Source organism: Mytilus californianus, unplaced genomic scaffold (assembly GCF_021869535.1).
Source record: "Mytilus californianus isolate M0D057914Y unplaced genomic scaffold, xbMytCali1.0.p SCAF_1, whole genome shotgun sequence".
NCBI classification, from domain to species: domain Eukaryota; kingdom Metazoa; phylum Mollusca; class Bivalvia; order Mytilida; family Mytilidae; genus Mytilus; species Mytilus californianus.
This window is the reverse complement of record NW_026262581.1, coordinates 63833616-63856354: the sequence shown is the minus strand read 5'-3', so window position 1 is coordinate 63856354 and position 22739 is coordinate 63833616. Positions and strand designations below refer to the sequence as shown.

Genomic DNA, 22739 nt, shown 5'->3' with positions numbered 1-22739 from the left:
GAATATTATCATGATGACACAATCATTTAAAAAATATGCACTATTCCAAATCAATAATAGCTCTAAAATATTTAAGGTAAGTACACCAAAGCTACTTATAACAACAATCATGATTTTCAAACACATAACAATACAAATTAACTTTGTAACTACAAATTAACAGTAATCATAGATAATTAACATAGAATAATTAATCATCTAATCACAAAACAAAAATCATTATAAAATTTCACAAACTTTTATTCATTTTAATAGAAGTAGAAATATTTTGATATATACATCTAAAACTCATCTTTTAATGTAACCTGTATTTGAAAAAAAATAGATCTCGAACTAACCCAGGGGGCGAACGTGGGGATACGAACGTGTTATGGGTGCGAACGGACCTGATACCATATGGATGCATAGGTAAGAAAGACTTGGGACATGTTATCTAACTACATACTCTTCAGCAGCATACGAATGCATAGATAAGAAACTATGAAATATACGAAAGACACACCAAACACTGATTGAGTGATTTGACCTTGTATTGTATGTTAAGTAAATAAATAATCTTAATCCAAGAGGATAAACTCATTAGCCAATGCTAAGCGTCTCGATGGTCCTCAAAATAGGTCAAATATAGATAAAGTATACAACATAAGGATTATTAAAAGTACAATTTATACTCAAATAGCTAAAGCTTTATGTTAACACTTAAAGTATATACTTCAACAATCAAAGTATTCAAAGAAATTATTATTTATGTTTAAACAATCGAGATGAAAACAGTAAAATTGAACTTGAAGTTCCTTTGTTATCATCTTGAAATAAAGCCTCAAGGACAGTCATTCCTTTGTAATCATCTTGAAATAAAGCCTCAAGGACAGTCATTCCTTTGTTATCATCTTAAAATAAAGCCTCAAGGACAGTCATTCCTTTGTTATCATCTTGAAATAAAGCCTCAAGTACAGTCATTCCTTTGTTATTATCTTGGAATAAAACCTCAAGGACAGTCATTCTTTTGTTATCATCTTGAAATAAAGTCTCAAGGACAGTCATTCCTTTGTTATCATCTCGAAATAAAGTCTCAAGGACAGTCATTCCTTTGTTATTATCTTGAAATAAAGTCTCAAGGACAGTCATTCCTTTGTTTTCATCTTGAAATAAAGCCTCAAGGTAGTCATTCCTTTGTTATTATCTTGAAATAAAGCCTCAAGGACAGTCATTCCTTTGTTATCATCTTGATACTTTATCAAATTATGTTCAACTTAAAAGACGATCACATGTTCAAATGGATTGACTATATTAAATCGATTTTAGACAATTCCGGACTTAGCTATGTTTGGACTCAGCAATTACCATTAGATGTAAATCAACTAAAAATCGTTCTGAAAGAAAAAACTTAAAGATGCATTCATTCAAAATTGGCATAGTCAAATTGACAACTCATACAGAAGAGAATTTTATGGTCTTTTTAAAACAATGTTTGGCTTAGAAAACTATCTTGTACAATTATCACCAATCGAACGTGAATTATTTCAAAATTAAGATGCTGTAATATTATTAATTCGTATATTTTAACTAATTTGATTCGTTCAGGGATAGTCACATGTTAAACTATATTTTCGAAGGTATTTAGAAAACGGCGGATAGCAAAAAGCATATTGCATAGCAAAAAGCATATTGCACGGTTATTTTTAGAATATTTAAAAACCGATATACTTTGTGACGTCATGTAATGAATTTCATGATATTGTTAAAAGATTTATAAAAAAATATCTATGATCGATTATTTGAAGAAAAAAAATCTTCAAATAAATAAGATGTAAAAAAAAAACAACATAAAAAGTAAATGAAATAACAGCTAATATGTTGTTATTGTCTATGAGACAATATGATATCTATAAAATTCCAACAAAATCAAATGACGATTTTGATACAAATATGGTCGGAAATTAATAATATAACAATTATAGCCTATGTATGAGGTCAATACAGGATATATCGACCAAAAGAAGTATATCGACCTCGGACTTCGTCCTCAGTCAATATACTTCTTTCAGGTCAATATATCCTTGTATCGACCTCATACAAAGGCTATAATTGTATAATGTAAAAATTCCAGTAGAGCTGGGTAGATGGTACAATATTCCAAAAGACGAGAGGACATGTAATTTGTGTTTAAATGCTATTGGTAATGAATACCATTATTTATTTGAATGCAATTCTGTATTAGTAAAAAGTATCAGAAATCAGCACATTCCAGAATACTATGTTAAATATCCCATGGGCAGCAAAAATGAAAGGACTACTATCATTTGGTTAATATTAACGTACTTAAGAATGTATCTTTATTCGTTTCAAAGTTACCGAAAATATTATAAAGTAAAGTAATTATTAATATATTTCATTTCTAAGTTGGTCTATTTATTTCTATGATTGTATGTGATTGTATTTTGTATATATTTACCTCTTGTTTCACATGTCAATGTGACGGAGTTTTTTTAAATAAAGCATATTGTATTGTATTGTTATCATCTTGAAATAAAGTCTCAAGGACAGTCATTCCTTTGTTATCATCTTGAAATAAAGTCTCAAGGACAGTCATTCCTTTGTTATCATCTTGAAATAAAGCCTCAAGGACAGTCATTCCTTTGTTATTATCTTGGAATAAAGTCTCAAGGACAGTCATTCCTTTGTTATCATCTTGAAATAAAGTCTAAAGGCCAGTCATTCATTTGTTATTTTCTTGAAATGAGCCTCAAGGACAGTCATTCCTTTGTTATCATCTTAAAATAAAGCCTCAAGGACAGTCATTCCATTGTTATCATCTTGAAATAAAGTCTCAAGGACAGGCATTCCTTTGTTATCATCTTGAAATAAAGTCTCAAGGACAGTCATTCCTTTGTTATCATCTTGAAATAAAGTCTCAAGGCCAGTCATTCCTTTGTTATTTTCTTGAAATGAGCCTCAAGGACAGTCATTCCTTTGTTATCATCTTGAAATGAAGCCTCAAGGGCAGTCATTCCTTTGTTATTATCTTGGAATAAAGTCTCAAGGACAGTCATTCCTTTGTTATCATCTTGAAATAAAGCCTCAAGGACAGTCATTCCTTTGTTATTATCTTGGAATAAAGCCTCAAGGTAGTCATTCCTTTGTTATTATCTTGGAATAAAGCCCCAAGGACAGTCATTCCTTTGTTATTATCTTGGAATAAAGCCTCAAGGACAGTCATTCCTTTGTTATTATCTTGGAATAAAGCCTCAAGTACAGTCATTCGATCATAACTTCAATATAGGTATACCATTTTGGTGTAGTTTGGAATAAATGTATCTTTATTTTTCAATATAATAACAATTGCAGTTAAATTATCTTTGGCATTTAATTTGGTTACATTTTCATAATGCTTTTCAAGCAAAACGATTTTGTTTTTGTTAACATTTTCATGATTTTTAGACCACACAAAAAATAGAAATGTAACAATATTTTATATTTTATATTTTTAGCTCGGGTGATTACAACAGCTTTACAAACAGCTGATGTTGCAGTTCTTATCAATTTCATTTCCAGTGGATCACTCAACCTTGTCATTGTTGCTTTAATAATTGTTTACAGACAAGACAAGAAACACAAACTGTACTAAAAACAAAATAGAATCATGTGCAAAACAGTGTAGGCGAGACCATTGATTGGCGCGCTAAAATATCCCATTGACTGGGTCAGATTAGGTGAACGTTCGTCTGTAACGCCCACAACTCACGACGTATTTATTATAAACATTGAAACTGTGGGGTTGCCAAAGGGTTTCAGTATATATACGAACTACAGTGCACAGTATATTATATACATATTTTATTTGCGATCATAAAATGTACGAAGTCGTCCATTACTATGTAAATTGGGTCGATTAAAAAAAAAGCTGAAAATGTTTCTGTTGCCAAGGGTTTTTCACAAGTATAGTACTTAGCAGAAAAGTTCACCAAACTATACATTTTATCTATTCAAAAACGTAAATGCAAATTCCACAAGGCTTGATCCAAATAGCCTTTTTATTGTCTAATAACTTGCAAGTACGAAGAAGACAGGACAGAAGTATATTTTGTCTATATGTTTTGTGTACGCACACTTTTTAAAGTTGATCATGCATTCGTTCTAAAATAAAATTTTGACCAGATAAAAGTTAAAAGATGACATAATTGGACATGCAACCGCAATTGTTAAATCGCTTTGACGTCCGAAAAAAAAGATAATAATCAACACATGCACTGTAACTTTTAAAGCCAGTTAAATCCTTTTTTTTTTGTTGAAAGAACGTGCGATGTCATAAAAATTGATTATCAAAACATAACGAAAACACAAGTAAAGAACGTTTACACTGAAATGCAGTCAAGTTTAGCGATTGATAATTCATTGATAACATTCTGGCGTATCACAAACAAACAACTTTTAACGTCTCACTTCATTGGCCGAAAGATTTAAATACAACAATTGTTCTGTGCACTTGAATTGACACAGGTGACCGACAATGGAATGTACTACGTTACTACGAACGTAAAAAACAATGATTTTTGGTCGAAATAATTAAATAAGTATTTTGTGAATTTCAAATAGTGGGGTCGAAATATTATACTAATAATTTGTGTTAAGTAATATTCTTTATGCATGCAGCACTTGTACCGCACTATGAAAAATATAAGGATAAAATAAAATACATGTGCCGCTTTTATACGGATGAATGTATGAACCACTTTAATTTCTTTCATATTGACGCTAGGTTATTATCCTGACAATGTCGTAGTTACTTATAATAAGGATCTCATAATACTGATCCATTTCAAATTTATGATGGGTTGCACATTCCTCTTTTATTGTTTTCATGCTATAAAACGAAAATAAAGAAGCTAAGCGTTTGGTCATTCAGAAATGACGTGTCATAAACGAGCAAATTGTCCCCGAAAGATCGTACCATGTGTGCACGTGAATATAGATGTACTATGCAATGTACTATCATGGTCACCACGAAATTCAAATGAATTCAGTGAAGGCATGTTGGTGTAAAAAGGTTTGAAATGTTTCATCGGCGAAGATTTTATTTTTGCATGTGTGGAACTAAAAAATAAATAAATACTTGTGAGAAATGTCGTAGTTTATAAGGAACTATATAAATGTACTGTTTTCGATTTTGATTGGTTGAAAATTTATCCTTTAATTTCATACCGTAAGAATAGAGCTTTGCATAACATTGTTGAACAATCCGCCAAAGTAACGTGTGGCATGCGTGCGTATTAAAATGAAATACAAAATCATACATGTATGATAAACTTATAAACGAAATATTAAGAAATTAAGGATGACTACTGTAAAAGTATGTACAAAAATGGAGTCACCTTTTATCAATACATTTAGTGAATAACCACACTGTTTAAAACTGATTGTTTTCTATGCAACTATTTAAATATTTACAATATATAATTTTCAACCGAGGATAGCAAAACAGTTAATTATAAATTAAGAAAGTATATCGCTAGAGTTTATAAAGTACATTTCCTTCCACTGTGCCATGGTTTGCCATCTCCATTTTTTCTCTAAACAAAGCATGGCTGGTTACATGTTCTGAATTTACTTAGAATTTCGGGATTTTTTTTTCAAAATCAAGTAAACTAAATCAGAAAAAAAATCACACTATCCTAAAACTTATGAAAGAATATGAATAATGAACATGACAGTTTATAACACAAACCCATTTACTATAAAAATCGAGCAATATCTTTAGTATGTAATTTGGTTATTTTTGTAGTTAAGTACGGTTTCATTTCAAGTACAACGTTAATTCATCAAGTCCATTGAATAAAAGATAAGGCAGGGTGAGCAACTTGACAAAAAAAAAGGCAGGATGACGATTTATGTAAAAAATCAGGATAAACGAATAAATATAGTCAGGACCTAACAGACTGAAAAATAGAAAGACAGGACAGAGATAACAACTAAAAAAAATGCAGGACAAAATGTTTCGTCCAAGCCCTTCACCCCCAATCAAAATAAAATGGTAGCTCCCTTAATCCAGGACCAATTGAGAGGAGACAGTTGAATTAAATATTTCGACGTGACTGTTAAGATTAAAGTTTAAAATTTTACATGCACATGTATAAAAGCTAGAATTGCCATGCGATAATCAAGAACACAATCATGTTCGGGAATAACGACCTTGACCGGCTACGTGAATACTGATCAGTCCATTCAGCTTTATAGTACGCGTGTTCTATTTTCGCAGGTGTGAGGTCGAAGGTTTGAATTGACCAATGAAAAAGATCGTTCCTTAACGAGTTAATCTAATAAAGTTTGTTTGACTGATTATGTTGCACGACCTTTCGCTAAGCTTGACCGCAGTTCAGTGTAAGTATTCAATATAAATCAAAACACAAAGGTTATTCCTGATTAGTTTTTCGAATTATTTTATTTAGGCGTTGAGACCCTTTGGTGACCTCACAGTTTAAATGTCTATAATAAATACGTCGTGAGTTTTGGGCGTTACAGACGAACGTTCACCTAATCTGACCCAGTCAATGGGATATTTTTGCGCGCCAATCAATGGTCTCGGCTACACTGTTATGCACATGATTCTATATATTATTTTATATTAGGCGCAACTTACTTTGTAAATTTTTTAAATTTTTTTATTTTTTTAATAAACGCAAAAGTGGATTATTGTCTTTTTTGTGGTGCTTGTTCAATATCATGAGATTATGTGACAAGAATCTGTTCTTACAGAGGACCAACATCCAGTTTATAAAGCTCGTACAAATACATTTTCTATTTTCCGACATTGTGCGTACATTGTACATGTCGTTCTCTAGCTTTGCCATTATATGAAGCTATGAAAAAGGTGACTTCTTAATAAAGTCACAAAGAAAAATGTTTTTGTATGATCTCAAAAGTTAAAAGCTTCCCACAAAGCGTCTTAAAATCATTATAGTAGTAACAAAAGTATGTTGCTGCTACACGAAAGACACCAATATACTAGATAGTTTTGAAATATACTTGCGCTGATCAGAAGTGACGGCAACATTTTTATTTTTTTCCGATTTATATTTGTTGTTTGAGCTAGAAATTGTGGTTTTTTCATCCCTATAAGGATAAACATAAAAAATATAATTCAAATAGGACTTTCAAAAGCATTTCCTTCGAAAGTTTCTTATTAATGGAAATAATACTATAAATTCCGTGCGTCCGAAGCGTTCTGGATTTACCAGGAATTCTTTGAGCCAGGGTATAAATACTTGATGAAAAGGGGACTAAAAAGAATAGCCAAAACCCATCAATGGTCTACTTTGCCTTAGAGAGTTGGAACCTTATAGTTTCTAATAATTTCTTAATTCATCAACGTAAAATAAATCACATGCCAGTGGCAAAACACCTTCTACAGAGCTGATGATAACCCTAGAGACTTGCAGTCAAGCAGCAGAGGTATCAATCCTGTTCTAATGAAATTAGTCGTTTGTGACAAAACTGCCATATCAAATAATCAGCAATATCTTATTAAATAAGACAAGCACCTTTTGTATTGAGATATAACACATGCATCTTAAGACTTTAGAGCAACACAATTTTGTTTGAAGACGGGTTACGACATAGATCTTTAAGGGCTTATCTGGACTCGCAGTAGTATCCCTTTACCATTGAGCTGCAATGATTTATAATTTGTTTAGGCTAGCTACTAATTTGTGGTCAAGATCAACACAGTGCGTGTAATCAGGAAGATATTTCTAATAGGAAGATGTTGTTTGAGAAATTATGACATAAAATTGTATCTTTTAAATTGATATAAGAGTTAAATTAAAAGATATTTAAAACTGTTTTACAGTGTCCACTTTGAATAAGTACCACTTACTTCGGAATTTAATATAAAAACTATTTTTAAACACTTTGTTACTCTTTTTTCATAAATGATTCATTTACATATGTCAATTTTTTTGAAGAAAAAAACCCCCACCCTATGCTGTTCCAAATGAATTTATATTTTATACTATAAGTTCATTCCTTGAAGTACATCGGTACAACCTGATGGGATTTTTTAGGAGGCCAACAAAAACATGTGTTCATTCTTTTTTAGAATACACTTGTTCTCTTTTCCATTGTCGACATTACCACATTTCATTTTTACATGATTGTATCATTCTGTGCATATATAAAACCCAACTGTTATTCACCCATAATGATGACGAATAATGCTTTTTGAAAACTGTAAAAAGTTGATGGAAGGAATCTGTCAAATTCTTTGGATATCTTATTTTTGCTTCATGAGTTTTTACAACTACTGGGTCGATTCCAATGCTGGTGGACGATGGTATTTCATGTTTTACCAGCCCAGTTGTCCGCACATATGTGCTGACATGACATGTCATTGATATACGGTTATTTTCTGTTAATTAAATATCTATAAGATATTAAAATCATTTGAAACACTAAGGTTTTTCTACCCAAGACCTAGATGGCCTTAGCAAGGTTTGGCACAACTTTTTGAAACTTTGGATATCAATGCCCTTTAATTCGTGATGCCTTTACTATGTCTTATGTAGACAAATACGCGTCTTACGTACTAAGTTATAAGCCTGGTATCTTTGATTAGTTTTGACCAGGTTAGATAATTGTAAATTTTATATTGTATAAATTTAAAAGTTGTGAGCCTTTGCTACATGTATAAGTATTTCTGAATTAGAGTAAATGTATTCTTAACATTAGATTTAACTCTTAAAAGCATTCTTAACTAGATTTGCTACCTTTTGACGGACACACTTTACAGTGAAGTATCACTTTTGGGTCTAAACGGGTTATGCTAAAATTATCTTACATGTATGATAATTATATTTTCTGGCTGTATATATATAATATAAATTGCGGTTTTTATCCAACGCAATCATACGATAGAACGTTGTTTTCAATTTAGACTTGTTTATATTTTTTCGTTTGGGCTTGTATTATATTTGCCTTCGGGTTTATATGATCCGTTCATCCTATTTTGACTCTTTCAAAATTCAAGAGTCTATCCTAAATTGATGTAAATTATATGGCCTTCCAAATACCGTTTCGATTCCTAACATCACTGAAGAGACATTAATTGTCGAAATCCGGATATGGTGTACAAAAACCTTTGCACCTTTTGTTTGCGGTATACCATCTTTTCCGCAAGTTTATTGTTTTCTGTTTAGTATTCAATTTATAATTGAGATCCATTTATTACATCGGTGATCCGTTTATTTGGCAATCGCCAATGGCAGTCAGCAGGGTTTAAGAACATCAGTTGTTCGATTTTGCAGATCCATTTTTATGTGGGAAATGTTCGTTGTTAACAATTTAATTTGATAATTAAACTGATCATTGCCTTGGTAGGTTTTGTGGAAAATTAACTACTAGATTGGATTATTAGATGTCATTGCTTTATTTCACAGTACCATTGAATTGCCATGTTCATACTTTTTATATTTTAAGAAGGGCGTAATTGATAAAAACTATAAACCTCCAGCAACATTGTTTATGGCATTTGCAGGTTACAATGAATTTTCTGCATGTTCATGTTCTAATTCAATACATTTCTTCAGATGCCCGTTTTAATTGAATCACACAGGGAAGGCATTTCTTTCTCTCGCACTTTTTGCCAACATGAATAATAATATCAAAAACTGATAGCACATAAAAATAGCTGTATCAAGCACAATAAAAATGAGTTGTGTTGATATGTAACAAAAACAAATGGAATGATTGAAATCCTTAGTGCTCAAGCTTAAGTAATGGTTAATAGAAAAAAGTCATTTGATGAAAGTTATGAACCCTTTCTACATGTATAAGGATTTCTGAAATTACAGTAAATGTATACTTAACATTAGATTCACCTCTTTAAAAGCTTTTAAACAAAAAGATGCCAAACTGAAGAAATTGCTGCTTTCGAATGTTCCTACGTGTAAAAAAACAACTCGGTGTTTTAACCATATATTACTACGGTTTTCTGGCAAATTGATATCTGACTTTCAATTTTCATGACTACGAGTATATACAAGTACATTCTTAAGACACTTTTTGGTTGTTAGCTTAATACCATTATGCAGAAATCAAATATTTGATTACTGATCTGTTATGTTTCTACGTTAAACCAAGAATCTCACAAAACAGGAGTTAACTATTTTGAAGTGTTGTCTTGTGAACCTTATGCACTGATCAAAAGTTTTTTTAATATACCGGGGAGACTTGTATTTTCGACATTCGTAACCCTAGTTATTACCATTCGATGACATATTATGACATGCTGAAATGTACAACGAGTCTTTATCTTCTTATTTTTTGGATGGATCATTAATGCCGAACTGCATTGATCAATGAATTGGAATATACTAAGATTTGATAATAAAGTTAATATTTGATAACATTGAGAATGGAAATGGGGAATGTGTCAAAGAGACAACAACCCGACCAAAGAGCATAAATTTATTTGAGCAGTCTTTGACTTAGATCATTTATGGAATTAAGAATTTGTCTTTAGTTTGCACAAAACGGTACTTGTAATTTAAAGGACAAGTTGTGTATGTTTGTTTGCTGGCGTTTACTGCAACTTTCAGCGACTTTGGCTATATCAGTATATCTATTGTTTAAGGAAGCCGGAGTGCCTAGAGAAAAACTCGGATGCTTTTGATTAAAGATTGGAGTAAAACAAACCTTGTCACGAGCTGATTCGAACTCACAACCTCTGATCGAGTTGACCGGTTAGTAGTGCACATTAACTACAACACGTTTATTAACCAACATGACTGTCATAAATAAAAATTGAACAAGTAAATTCAAGTAATTGTCGAATATCTATCAAACCATGATGGATAGAGAAAATTTTGTTGGAAAGACGCTCGGACCTCATCAAACTGGCCGCCATGGCTGAAAGGGCATCTAAGGGTGAAACGCAAGTGATTGCCTATTCTGAAACTACAATAGACAAATAGGAAAATATTTGACCAGGAATATAAGATCTTCAAAATGTAGATATGAATGAAACCATCAAATGACTTCTTGTAGGACTTATTGACCCAATGAATAAACAAAAAAGAAGAAAATTTTGGAAGTTTTTTTTTATTTTTACAGCAATCGATATATATTTTTTTTTTATTTCAACCGACGATTTAGATTAAAATTACGTTTTTTAATCTCGAATTAGAAAATTTCGATTTTGTGATTATACAAAAAAAATATTTAAAAAACAAGCGACATTTTTTTTTATTACAAAGAATGAAAATAGGGTAAGAGTTAAGATAGTGCAACGCGATATATACAACGTGTTGAACGTTTCCTGTAGTTAACAACTGACCGTCATGAAATTATAATTATCAAATAAGGTAAACAAGTTATGAATAAACACCATCATCTATAAGTCAATAGGGGTCACTTCCTGCTACTTTTAACCAGATTTCTCTAATGACCACTTCGTAAAGGCGAATATGATGATGTTCAAGTTTAATCTCTGATTAAATTTCTAAATAAATATTATATCAGAATTGAGTGTTATATTTGACAAATTATAATCTTGTTTTATTTTGACGATTAAGATTTTGGTGATATCTCTATTTAAAGATACCATTCTGAATAAAATCAAAGTAAGCATTACTTTGTCTATCAATTATGCTCGCAAATAACGATTAACAACTGTTTGATTTATGTTACAATAAAGTTAAGATTTTTGCTGTTGAAAATTGTTCTGTTAGATTTTATACTTGGTTGGATTTGGAAAAAGGTCGGCATAAATTGATTGATTAGTTATTGGTTGCTAAACGTCCAGCGACAAATATTTTATGCACGTTAAGGACGAGAACAAATTAAAAATAAATACACTCGGTAGGTCCTGTAATAGAGGTTAACTTTAATTGTCCAAGTTGAAGGTCGGTGATATTTGGACTGCACTGGAAAGTTGGGGTATATTGGATATGAACAGAAATTTTGCTTTACAACAGGCCACCTACAGACCTATCAAAGGTTGTCACAAGGGTTCTTAACGTGCAGAGAGCGTGGCACTATCTCTACACGTGGCATCGGAATTAACGTCCCCATTTTGACCGGACGTGGCTGCGTACTTGTACATCCCGCACAGCAGAACAGACGCCCCACTTTGGGTTTTACTATAATGATGTTGCATATAATACAAGGCCATGTTCTTAGTTTGAAAAAAAACCACCATTTTTATGTGCCAGTAAATTCTTTGAATAATTTCTGCTTAGAAGATGTACATACTATAGCTTATACGGTGTGCATAAGGGAAGGCTTTCAGTAACCATAATATTTTCTGAACTGGAAGAATAACCAATTATACGAGAATCATTACATCAAAAGATGATTTTGTTAGTTATTTAAAAGAATGAAAAAGATTAAAACCAATCAACTGAGTGGTATTTTCATAAATGGTAAATTACTTTTGTAGTAGATATACACCATGAAATGGATCTTGTGTCATATTTGTTTTTCGTAAATTGTTTTGTTATAAATGAGGCCCTTAGTTTTCTCAGTTGAATTTGGTTCATATTTTTCATATCGGGGCCTTTTATAGCGGACTATACGGTATGGTTGTTCTCATTTGTCTTATCAATATACTGTCCCATTTCCTAGTTTATAATACACGAAATTAAACGACTTATCGTCAGATTTTTATTGTCATGAGCAACGCGACGCGTACGGATGTCACTAGTGTTGATCAGGATTTACTTTCCCTGCCGGAGCACCTGAGTTAACCACTGGGTTTCGATGGAATTCGTTTTTTTTTCAATCCTGTGTTGTGTTTTGTAAAATATTGCTTATACATGTATAAGAATAAGATGATGTGGTTCGATTGCCAATGAGACAGTTCTCCACCAGAGTAAGCAACAATAGGTCACCCTAAGGCCTTCAACACTGAGCATATAAAAGGCCCCGAAATGTTATGTTTCTTTATTTTTATTTTTATTTGGCGTTGTCTGTATTTCTTTGACTTGTTGTCTTTGATTGCCCTCTTTGTATCTTCTTATCCTTTTGAATTAATTAGTACTTTTGATAAATCAAACGTCGGTTGTTTTTTTGTGAATATTTTCTGCTCTTATGTACAGTTTTCAAATATAAATACCGAAATAATCATATTGTTTTGATTGACATTTTTCTTGTTGTTTGAGACCCGAGTCCGGTAATGCTCATGTCTACAAATAAGTACAGTAAGTGTCCCACTTTTATTTTTTAAAATTTGTTATTAATGCCGTCTGTCAGTCTGCTTTGTTTGTGTACGTATTTGTACAGAAGCTAATTTGCTCTCAACTTTAAAAAAACACTTCAAATTTGTTGACTAACTCTAATACTGATAATGACCATTTCCTTCGTTTAAATTTCAGAATCTAAACCACGTGACTAGTTTCCATCATTAAGTGTCAGTTGAAAACTGATTTCCCTCATAACAAAATTTAATTGAGTACAGACGTTAACTTCATCAATGAAGACTGGATTAGTTTTATTCATATTTGTGTCGTTTTTGCTGTGGATATGTAAGTAAAACTTTAATTAATTCTACATGCATCGCACATGTGTTTTATTTTTATACTCTTATAACTGAAGTCACTGCATTATAATCTTTAATATTACATTTGTTTTCAAAATTTGTCAAGTATTTATTACTAAAAAATTTATGAAAAGTGCGTATATGTGTTTGCACTATTACTTACAAATTATTTATCTTTAGTATAGCAATCTCTTAAGGCAGATTAAAAGAAAATATACAAAAAGTGTTATAACTCTTATTTGTGTTTACACTATAACTATATTAAATCACAATCTCTTTTAAAAAGTCAGAATAAAAAAATATTTAACTATAAGTTCCTATATTATGTATATATCACATGTACCACGAAGCACGTTTTTAGCATCGCACGCTTTCACTTGTGCACTTGTGCACTAAATGTACATTGATGTAGATAAGGATAAGTGGACCAACAAATAGTAATGAGCCACTTGACAAGATACGCCCGTGTCTTATTAGCGAAAGGAAATCAGTTATCATTATCATGACAATCAGATAGGTTTAAACATATACATATATAATAATGAAACAGATATTTGCCTATTGTAATGCTGATGGTGGAACAGACAAACAAAAAATAACAATATTGCCAGAAAAAAAAACGCACACAAGAAAACTAGTGATAAACAATAATGTTGAGTTATAGGTGCCCTGAAACAGTAAGCATCTCGTGTGTACTATCGATTTGAATGTGCTTTTAATTTGCCGCTGGACGTTAAGCAGCCATCCATCCATCCATCCATCCATCCATCCATCATCGTGTTCACTAATACATTTGTACACTGATGATTAGTATGGTTTTAGTATTTTGTCAAAATAACTAAGGATGTATTCGTTTTGATATCGACATGTACACCTGAATGTGCATCGGTAGGGTTCACATGGACGTAGTCGGTTCTCTAAAAGACAAAATTTCAATCGTTCGAATTGATAAATAATCAGCGAGTCGCAGTGAACTAAATTTCGAGTTGGTTAATTTCTAAAAAAATATTCAATTAGAAAAGTGTTAACGTTTCAATGAAACATCATACAGAAACAGATACCGGTAAACAAAATATCTTTAAACTAAAAAAATATACTTAAAAATTAATTATGCAATTAGTTTCACTAAAATTTTTCATATTTGAATACAATAAAGCTACTATATACTCCTATGAACTTGTTTTCTATCGTAGGCTTTTGAGATAACCAGTTCTGTTGTATATCAGTTAAATCGACCACTTGTTCTCTTTACTTGTACTTCAGCTAGATTTAGTATAAATATTTACAATTATCTTTGACCTCTGTTTATCAGACTTGGAAGTAAAACTTCATCTCTGATGCAACAACGCACACTGGCCTTGACTACCAGTGAGAAATTTGATGCATTATAGATAAAGCCGACGTGGAATATTAGTTTTCACATGCAGAAAAATATAAAATATATGCACGTGAATAGTTGATTTTCAATGTAGTACAAATGTGTTTATAATAAAATATATAAAAATTACACAATGAGACCGAACAGTTATATTTAAATTTTAAACGTTATTCTTGTCATTAAAAAAATAAAAATTTTTGTGGTTTGTTTCTTTTGTACAGAAAGAAATTAGTTCAACTGAACCTATTTTTGTTTGTTTAATCCTAATGTTTCTTTCAGTTCTCTTATTACGCCTACCATGAATGTCGCTGAAGCATACCTAGCGATTCACATTTCGTCGTTGGCGTCATCGTCATTCGATTATTGTATAGAGTGTGGTGGTTTAGTCTGTGGTCAAACTTTTTTGGCGACATCACTAATTACTAATAACTTTGTCGAACCTTCATTTTAATGTTATAATATTTTTGCAGTGATTAAGATAAGTTTTTCAGACATCCATTACTATGTCAAACCTTCACGGAAAGTCAAACTACTTGAACAGAAACTTCTTCGTGATCAATAGACAGTATCCAGAAAAAAATTATTTTCCTCACTTTTTCCGTATTTCACTGATAAAAGGACTTACATTTTCTAGCAGTTAACACTGTAGAAGTTTTCTCATTGGCATTCATACAACAGTGGTAAATTCAGTAAAAAAATCTCCCATTAACTTTAATGCAAATCTGTCTTGAATTAAATTTATAGCTGGTTAACCTTTAGAAATCAGAAGCTTCCATATATCATTCATTATAGTACAAATGTAGCCCCATCTTTTGCAACAATAAAAACATAGGGTCATGCGGCATTTTGGGGCCATTCACATGGCCTTATTTACAAATACTGTAAATTCGCACTAAATTCCAATACTGACCCCATTACTTTTCAACCCTGTAGTAAAAAAATTACGGGCATTCAGCATTCATTTTTAAACTATTTTTTAACTCTAGTTTTGATCCATTTATCAACAATTATTTATTACAAACATTAACTGCCAATCAGAAGAGCACAGGACTTCAGTGTTATACAGAAAGCTCTCCCCCAAAAGGGCAGTCCCTGAAGACGTATATTTATTTACTGAATTTACCCCAACACGCATCCTCTTATCTTGATATTAAGATACTGTCCTGTGTTAAAGTTTGTTTTTAAACATCAATAAATTTGTCAAACTTTCATAGAATAGAAACTTGAACAGAAGCTTATTATGATAAGGAGATAAAATTGAAAGGAGAATTGAGAAAATATATCTTTTTTTTCACTTTTACTGACAAATGGAAATATATTATTTTGCAGTTAACATTTACATAGTTTTGGTGAAATATTTGTATACTTCAAAAATGTGTTTAAACCTTCATGGAATGATACGAAACGTGTACTGAGGTTTTTTGAAGAAAAGGTTATTTTTTTGTAAAATTTACGTATAAAGTAAAACGGACTCAGTTTTTAGCAGTCAACATGTCAACTTTACACTTTTACACTTTTACACTTTTACACTGACAGCATTACGATGTATATTTAATGACGTGTAGACGAGAAATAAATCACGGGATATGACTACGACAAATGAAACTGAAGTGGTAGTTAGTACGAAATAAGTTTCCACAAAATATAAGATGTATAAAGATTAAACAGCAACGTTTGCTTGGCCAAACTTAAAAATCCAAAAGATAATCATTACTCGCGTTTGCTACATGATAACAACATTGGCATCACAGACTGGAAAACAATTTTTAATTAAAATTTCTTCAACTGACATACTGTATATTCTTTTTTTTATTTTTCAATTAAGTGAAATTTAGATCAATTTTCTGAATTTGACGCATCAAATTGTTAACTAAATCAAATTGCAGTGCATAAGTAGGTAATTTTTAGATGATTTGCATATCTACAAATACTTGAATGTGATTTGTCCATTAGAACTTATTTCTTTAGCTTACACTTTGATAGCCCATGCATGTTGCCTGAGATACATTCGTTCCTCATGTAAACTCTTTGTTAATTTCGCTGTGCTATATTCATACGCGATGCACATGTGCGGAATCCTGGGGTTCCAAGAAAGTTGAAATTAAAAGAAATGAATAAAAAGTTTAGGTTAAAATTGAATGTTTAAGGGAAAAGATCATTTTTTCTAGAGGTTATTGACGTGTAAACTTGGCCGATTTACTCACACAAACTCTACGGACTTTTAATCAGTTTGTGAGTTACACATAAATGACCTCCAGAAAAAAAATGTTTAATCCTATAATAAATATTATAGTATGTTATGAATCATACTCAGCAAGACAATGTCATTGGTTTTGCTTTTATGGAATAAATTTAGCATGCATTTCTTCCAAACAGATAAATTGTCATGTGATCTTTAAAAGGCCCGCCAAGTACGCTAGGTAAATGTATTTCAATTTTCATCTAAACTAGTAACTTCAGGTTCTTGCAGTGAAAAAAATTTACAATATCAAAGTCAAGGCTCTCACTTCAAATACATTCGGTCGATGGAATGTACATCAATTCTTTTTTCCAGTTTTGAGTTCATAGTTTGAAGTAGAACTTTTAGATGTTCCTTTTGATGGGATGTAATGTTCATGCCGTTGTTCTATGAAATATACTCCAAAGTGTAGCCGCAGATAATTATTACAAATGCCTCTGTTCTATTCTGTCGTTAGAAATTTCTTTAAAAAACACACAAGGTATTCCACATCATCAACACATATTGGGGACACCGACCTCGTTTAAAGATTAATGAGATAAAGGGGGGATAATAACAAGGTTTGTGTTGCCGCAATTGAAATATCTTATTTTTTGTTTCTGATAAAATGAAAAATAAGAGGTTAAGACGGCATAATTTCTATATCAACAGGTTGAGGACTTTGGTTTCGCTTTCAGTAATAAAAATATGTTGCTTTTTACCTTTGTCTTTTTGAACATCTTCAATTGTTAAAACAAGAACGGATTTTTAATATGCTGCTTACTTTTACACATTTAATTTCTTTAAGATTCTGAATATTTAAATCATAAAGCTTTGGCATCCGTTTTGGAGTTCAAAATAGTGATTTTTTTTAAATAATGTAACTAAATTTATAGCGTCAGAAATGACTGCGGAAAACTGCTAAATGTACAAATAAGTAAAAAAAAATGTAAAGATAGCGGGACTTGTGTAATGCATTACTTTTGAACATCCTTATTGAGTTTCAATTCATGGGGTTTAAAAAAAATAAAATTTAAATCCTTGCATGGGCGAATATCATCCCACGTGGCGGGATCAATGTTCAGTAAGTAAAGCTGAATTAATTTAAAAGTTTATTAAATTTGATCTAGTGTTTTCCGCCATTTTAAAACGGTCAAGAGGTTCTCTTGAAACACTTCTGTGTTATCAAAAGCTACCGTTTATTGATGATTATGAAGTAGGTGTGTGTATAATTAATATTTACAGAAACAATGGGTCAAATAGTACTATTGATGTGTCAATCACCAGTTTGATGCTGGGGCTCAATCTTCCCAAGAGTGTTCAGTTTCAACACTTATCCACTGGTGCCACCAACAATAACTATAAGCATTGTATTTGTGATCTTTTCATGCTCCTTGAAGCATTTGATTCCGATTTTACTTTTTCTTATCTTTTTTGTTGTAATTTGCTTTTAATCATTTTTTTTTTATATTTCTTGAACAAAACAGCAATATATCAAAGCACAATTCTGTTGAAAGACAGGATTGTTTCAATTTACCATGACAACGATTTAATTTCCTTGTATAAGAGAACAAACTGTTATCCATACTCCTTTATGAGTATGAAATATGGGGAGTGTTAAATATGTATATGGATTTTTTGAATTTACTGTTGTAAAATTTCGAAATAATTTTTAATTAAGTAATAGATCTCCCTCATGCATAGCTCTAATTTCTTGCTCGGGTTTAGCTTTCTTTTTTAGTCCTTTTTTATTGGACTTTCTTTTACATTGTTTGGCTTCGAGCATCACTGGAAACGCGCATCTGGTGCAGTAAACTTGGAACCGTTAATGTTATTATGTAACCCATTTTAAGCTAGATTCAGAAATGCAACTTTTACGATTTGATAAGATTTTTCCACTTTAAAATTTGATTGACTACACATTCAAGTTAGTATAGACTTATTCTATGTAGTGTTCTTAAAATCCCATAACTTTGGCATTTTATCAGAGTTAGGGCGATTCCCCCTCCCCCTCTCTGTATATATATATATATATATATATAATTCGTCTAAACAACAGCCCAACATTGTTAAATCTGTAAATTTGCGGAAGCAAATTTTTTGTTCTTCCCTGCCCGGGATTCGAACTCATGCTACTGAGATAACGTAGCACCAAATCGCCTTGCACTATGCCCATCGCGCTAGACCACTCGACCACGTAGGCTCTATAAAAATAAAGCTTTCGGTGGACGGGTGTTACCTTTCCTAGTCAGTTTTGATCTAGCGTCGTAACACAGTACATGATTTATAAGGCATGAAGATGGAATTGTTACAGATCAGCTGAATTATCTATATACACGTCTAAACATGTGACAACTTTATGACAGACATTCTCCATCGGATAACACGTGGTTATACAGGGCTAACACCATAATATATATATAATCTGTCTCAAATTTAGGCCAACAATATTAGATCTTCAAATTTGCGTTGGCAAATTTTTTGTTCTATGGGAAGAATAAAAATTTGCGTTAGCAAATTTGAAGATCTAACGTTTTTGGGCTAAATTTGAGACGATATATATATATATATATATAGAAAATATTCTCTCTTACATTATATACCCCCTGGCGACCTAATTTGAAAATAAAGTATACTAGTATTGTATTGTATGATATATACATGTTCAATATTGTTCTCTTACCAATAATAATCCAGTCGTATAATTTGATGTGTACATATAAGTACCACAAAGTTTAGTTCTAAATGAGACTTCTACTTAGCTACATTTAGAAATGACAAACTTCTACTTAGATACATTTAGAAATGGCAACTTCAAAGGTAACTTGTTCTCTTTCATCCACATTTCAATACTGTTTTTTTTTTAATTTTTTGAAATGAGATATCTTATTGTATAGTCTTCCATCTAGAGGAGCAACAATGATTAAAGACGTATATTACTTTCGAAGAATTCAAACAATGCATTTTATTATTGCGGATGTAGACACAAATGCAATAATGCAATATCAGAAATATACTGCATGCGCACATGGAACTTGGTAACAATCGCTTTTTACTGTATATATTTTTACAAGGATATCGGCTTGTGAATAAATTGAACCACTGTAAATGAATGACTACCAGTCTCGCTGTATTGCAAATGTTTCCACATGGCTTCCATTTCCAACTTAATTTGTATTGCAAATGTATCCACACAGCTCCCATTTCCGCCTTGTATTGCAAAGTATCTACATGGTTTCCGTTTCCGACTTGTATTACAAATGTATCACACAGCAGCTTCCATTTCCGACTATATTTAGCTAAATGAAAAAAGAAGAAAAAATGAATGTCAACGTCGATCGTGTATACGACATTAATATAAAAATAGATGTTTCCAAACAAAAAACATTGTAATAAAAAAATGTATGAATCAAAAGAGATGTCAGTGAGGCAGCAACCAACCGACACGAAAACTAAGTTTCTATACAATATGTCTGTCTTTACATCGTCCTGATTATACAGAAAGTTTTTAAATTGTTATGACGCGGTCATCAACCACCTGAATTTAGAAATATTGGTCTAGGCAAACCTAATTCACCATCCGAAAACTTTATACGGACAAACGGTTTCATTTTAGATTCTTCTCATTCTTTAATCGCGGATGTATAAAACAATGATACATTCTACACTTTCAAAATGAATCCTTTACATTCTTTGCTGACATAATTAATAGTAATCAAATAAATGACATTTTCACATGGCATAATGTTTGGAATATAACTTGTATGGTTTACAGATGTACACACGTGATAAAGACATTATTTTTCTCATAATTTTTTTAAAAAATCCAACAGATGAGGAATGTAAGAGACGAATCAAATACTTAAGATTGGATGAAATATTTGTTTAACGCTCGTTCTCAAATTTCATGGCAAAATGTTGAAGTATGCTGTTGTCTAGATTTCTTTTGGTTATTCTTATCGTTTGGTTGCTGTCCCATTGACTTTTAACTCATATTTCATTATATTCTGTACAATGTACTAGGGAAAAAAATGTTTTCACCACATAAAGGTGCTTTGTGATACTGCGCATTGTTGTCATGTGATTAAAGCTTGAAAGTTTTACGGATACAACGCTAGGATACAACAGATGATTTTCTTAAAGTATTATTAATGTCAGTTACCTGATTGTGTTTGGACCAACGTTATGTTAAATTCAAAAGAAATTAAACTCATTAAATTTAAAATTGTGCCTTGATTAACCTATTTACCTATAACATTAAACATAAATGAAACCGGTCACCAAATTTCGAATATATATACAATCTGCAGTGTTTTCTTCTTTGCCTCGGAAGAAATTCTAATTATCAATAACATGTACATAATTTAGTTAATTTAACCAATCAAAAACAATTTTTCTTTTCAATGAAACAAAATACTTCACTAAAATGTTCAATTCCTGTCTTTTGTCCATGGATTTTTTTCTATCGTTCAAGTGCACCAATATTTGGGTCTGTCACAGGTGACATGACGGAGCACGAGTAAATTACTGGCAAGATATTTTATTGTTCAGTATAACATTTTTAAATCTTTGAAATGATCAGTATAGAATAAGGAGATGTGGTATGATTGCCAATGAGACAAGTATCTAACATAGTCCAAACGACGTGGATTTAAGCAATTAAAGGTCATTCAACCTTCAACAATGAGCAAAATACCGTATAGTCACCTATAGAAGTCCCTGACATGACAAAATGGGCCCAAACAATTCAAAGAAAAAAAAACTGATTTAAGACAAAGCAATAAACAAAAAAACAAATATGACAGACAGCAACCGAAGATATTCACTGAATGACAAGGTCCTGATTTAGGACAAGAATATATAGAATGTGACGGGGTTAAACATGTTTGTGAGCGCTCGTCCCCCCTTTCCCTGGTACAGTGGTGTAACAACACTACATAAGAACAAACAGAATATTAAAAAAATAACATAAAATGGTTCTTATGCTATTGAATGAAATGATTCCGTTTTCTGTTTTATTAGCACTTCAGCACCAATAAAAATTTACACTTTTTCTAGCGTAGGAAACACGAGCAGGGTTCTAATTTGACATAACTTTCAACTTGTCAATCTTTCAGATAATGGGCGTATGGCGCCACTATGTCTGTGTTTTGGTAATCATTTACCGACAAAAAATCCTTATATGTTTCTATTTACTTCCGAAGTCAAGTACTAATTACAACTTGTTACTTTGAAAGTTATTGGTAAAACGACCAATTAAGTTACTTGTGAATTCGGAATAAACATTTATAAACACTTATTGAACAGTATAATAATGACCTTCAAATTCTATGGAAAAACATGGAACTGTAAAAGTTAGTCTGATTTTGAAAATGTTGGTTGATATATGTTTTACCGTAAAAACGAGATAAGTGGTGAAGATCATCTACAGATGTTTTAAGTCTACGACTATGACCAGGTGTCACTACCAATCAACAATCTCTAAATCGACTACGTAGATTGAACTCAAAACGCCACCTCAGCACATTAAGCGCATTCTACCACCTAATTAACTAAATAAAAGAATAAGGTACAAACTCTGCCTTTAATAAGACTGACTCCTGTTTAAGGTG

General features: G+C 31.7%; 2 protein-coding genes across 3 annotated transcripts in view; both read left to right on the top strand.

Annotated features, from left to right (window-relative positions):
• LOC127706447 (solute carrier family 66 member 3-like) overlaps positions 1-6687 on the top strand; it is a 38690-nt gene extending 32003 nt beyond the window's left edge. Inside the window, exons 6-7 of the mRNA XM_052211087.1 lie at positions 3492-3638; positions 6609-6687. Of these exons, the coding sequence (XP_052067047.1) occupies positions 3492-3628 (137 nt within the window). The 3' untranslated portion in view covers positions 3629-3638; positions 6609-6687. The remainder of the gene's footprint in view (positions 1-3491; positions 3639-6608) is intronic.
• A 6717-nt stretch (positions 6688-13404) lies between these two features.
• Positions 13405-22739, top strand: part of LOC127706044 (adhesion G protein-coupled receptor L3-like) — a 28906-nt gene continuing 19571 nt past the window's right edge. For both annotated transcript variants that reach the window (XM_052210449.1, XM_052210446.1), the window contains exon 1: positions 13405-13517. In XM_052210449.1, coding sequence (XP_052066409.1) covers positions 13466-13517 — 52 coding nt within the window. In that variant the 5' untranslated portion in view covers positions 13405-13465. The remainder of the gene's footprint in view (positions 13518-22739) is intronic.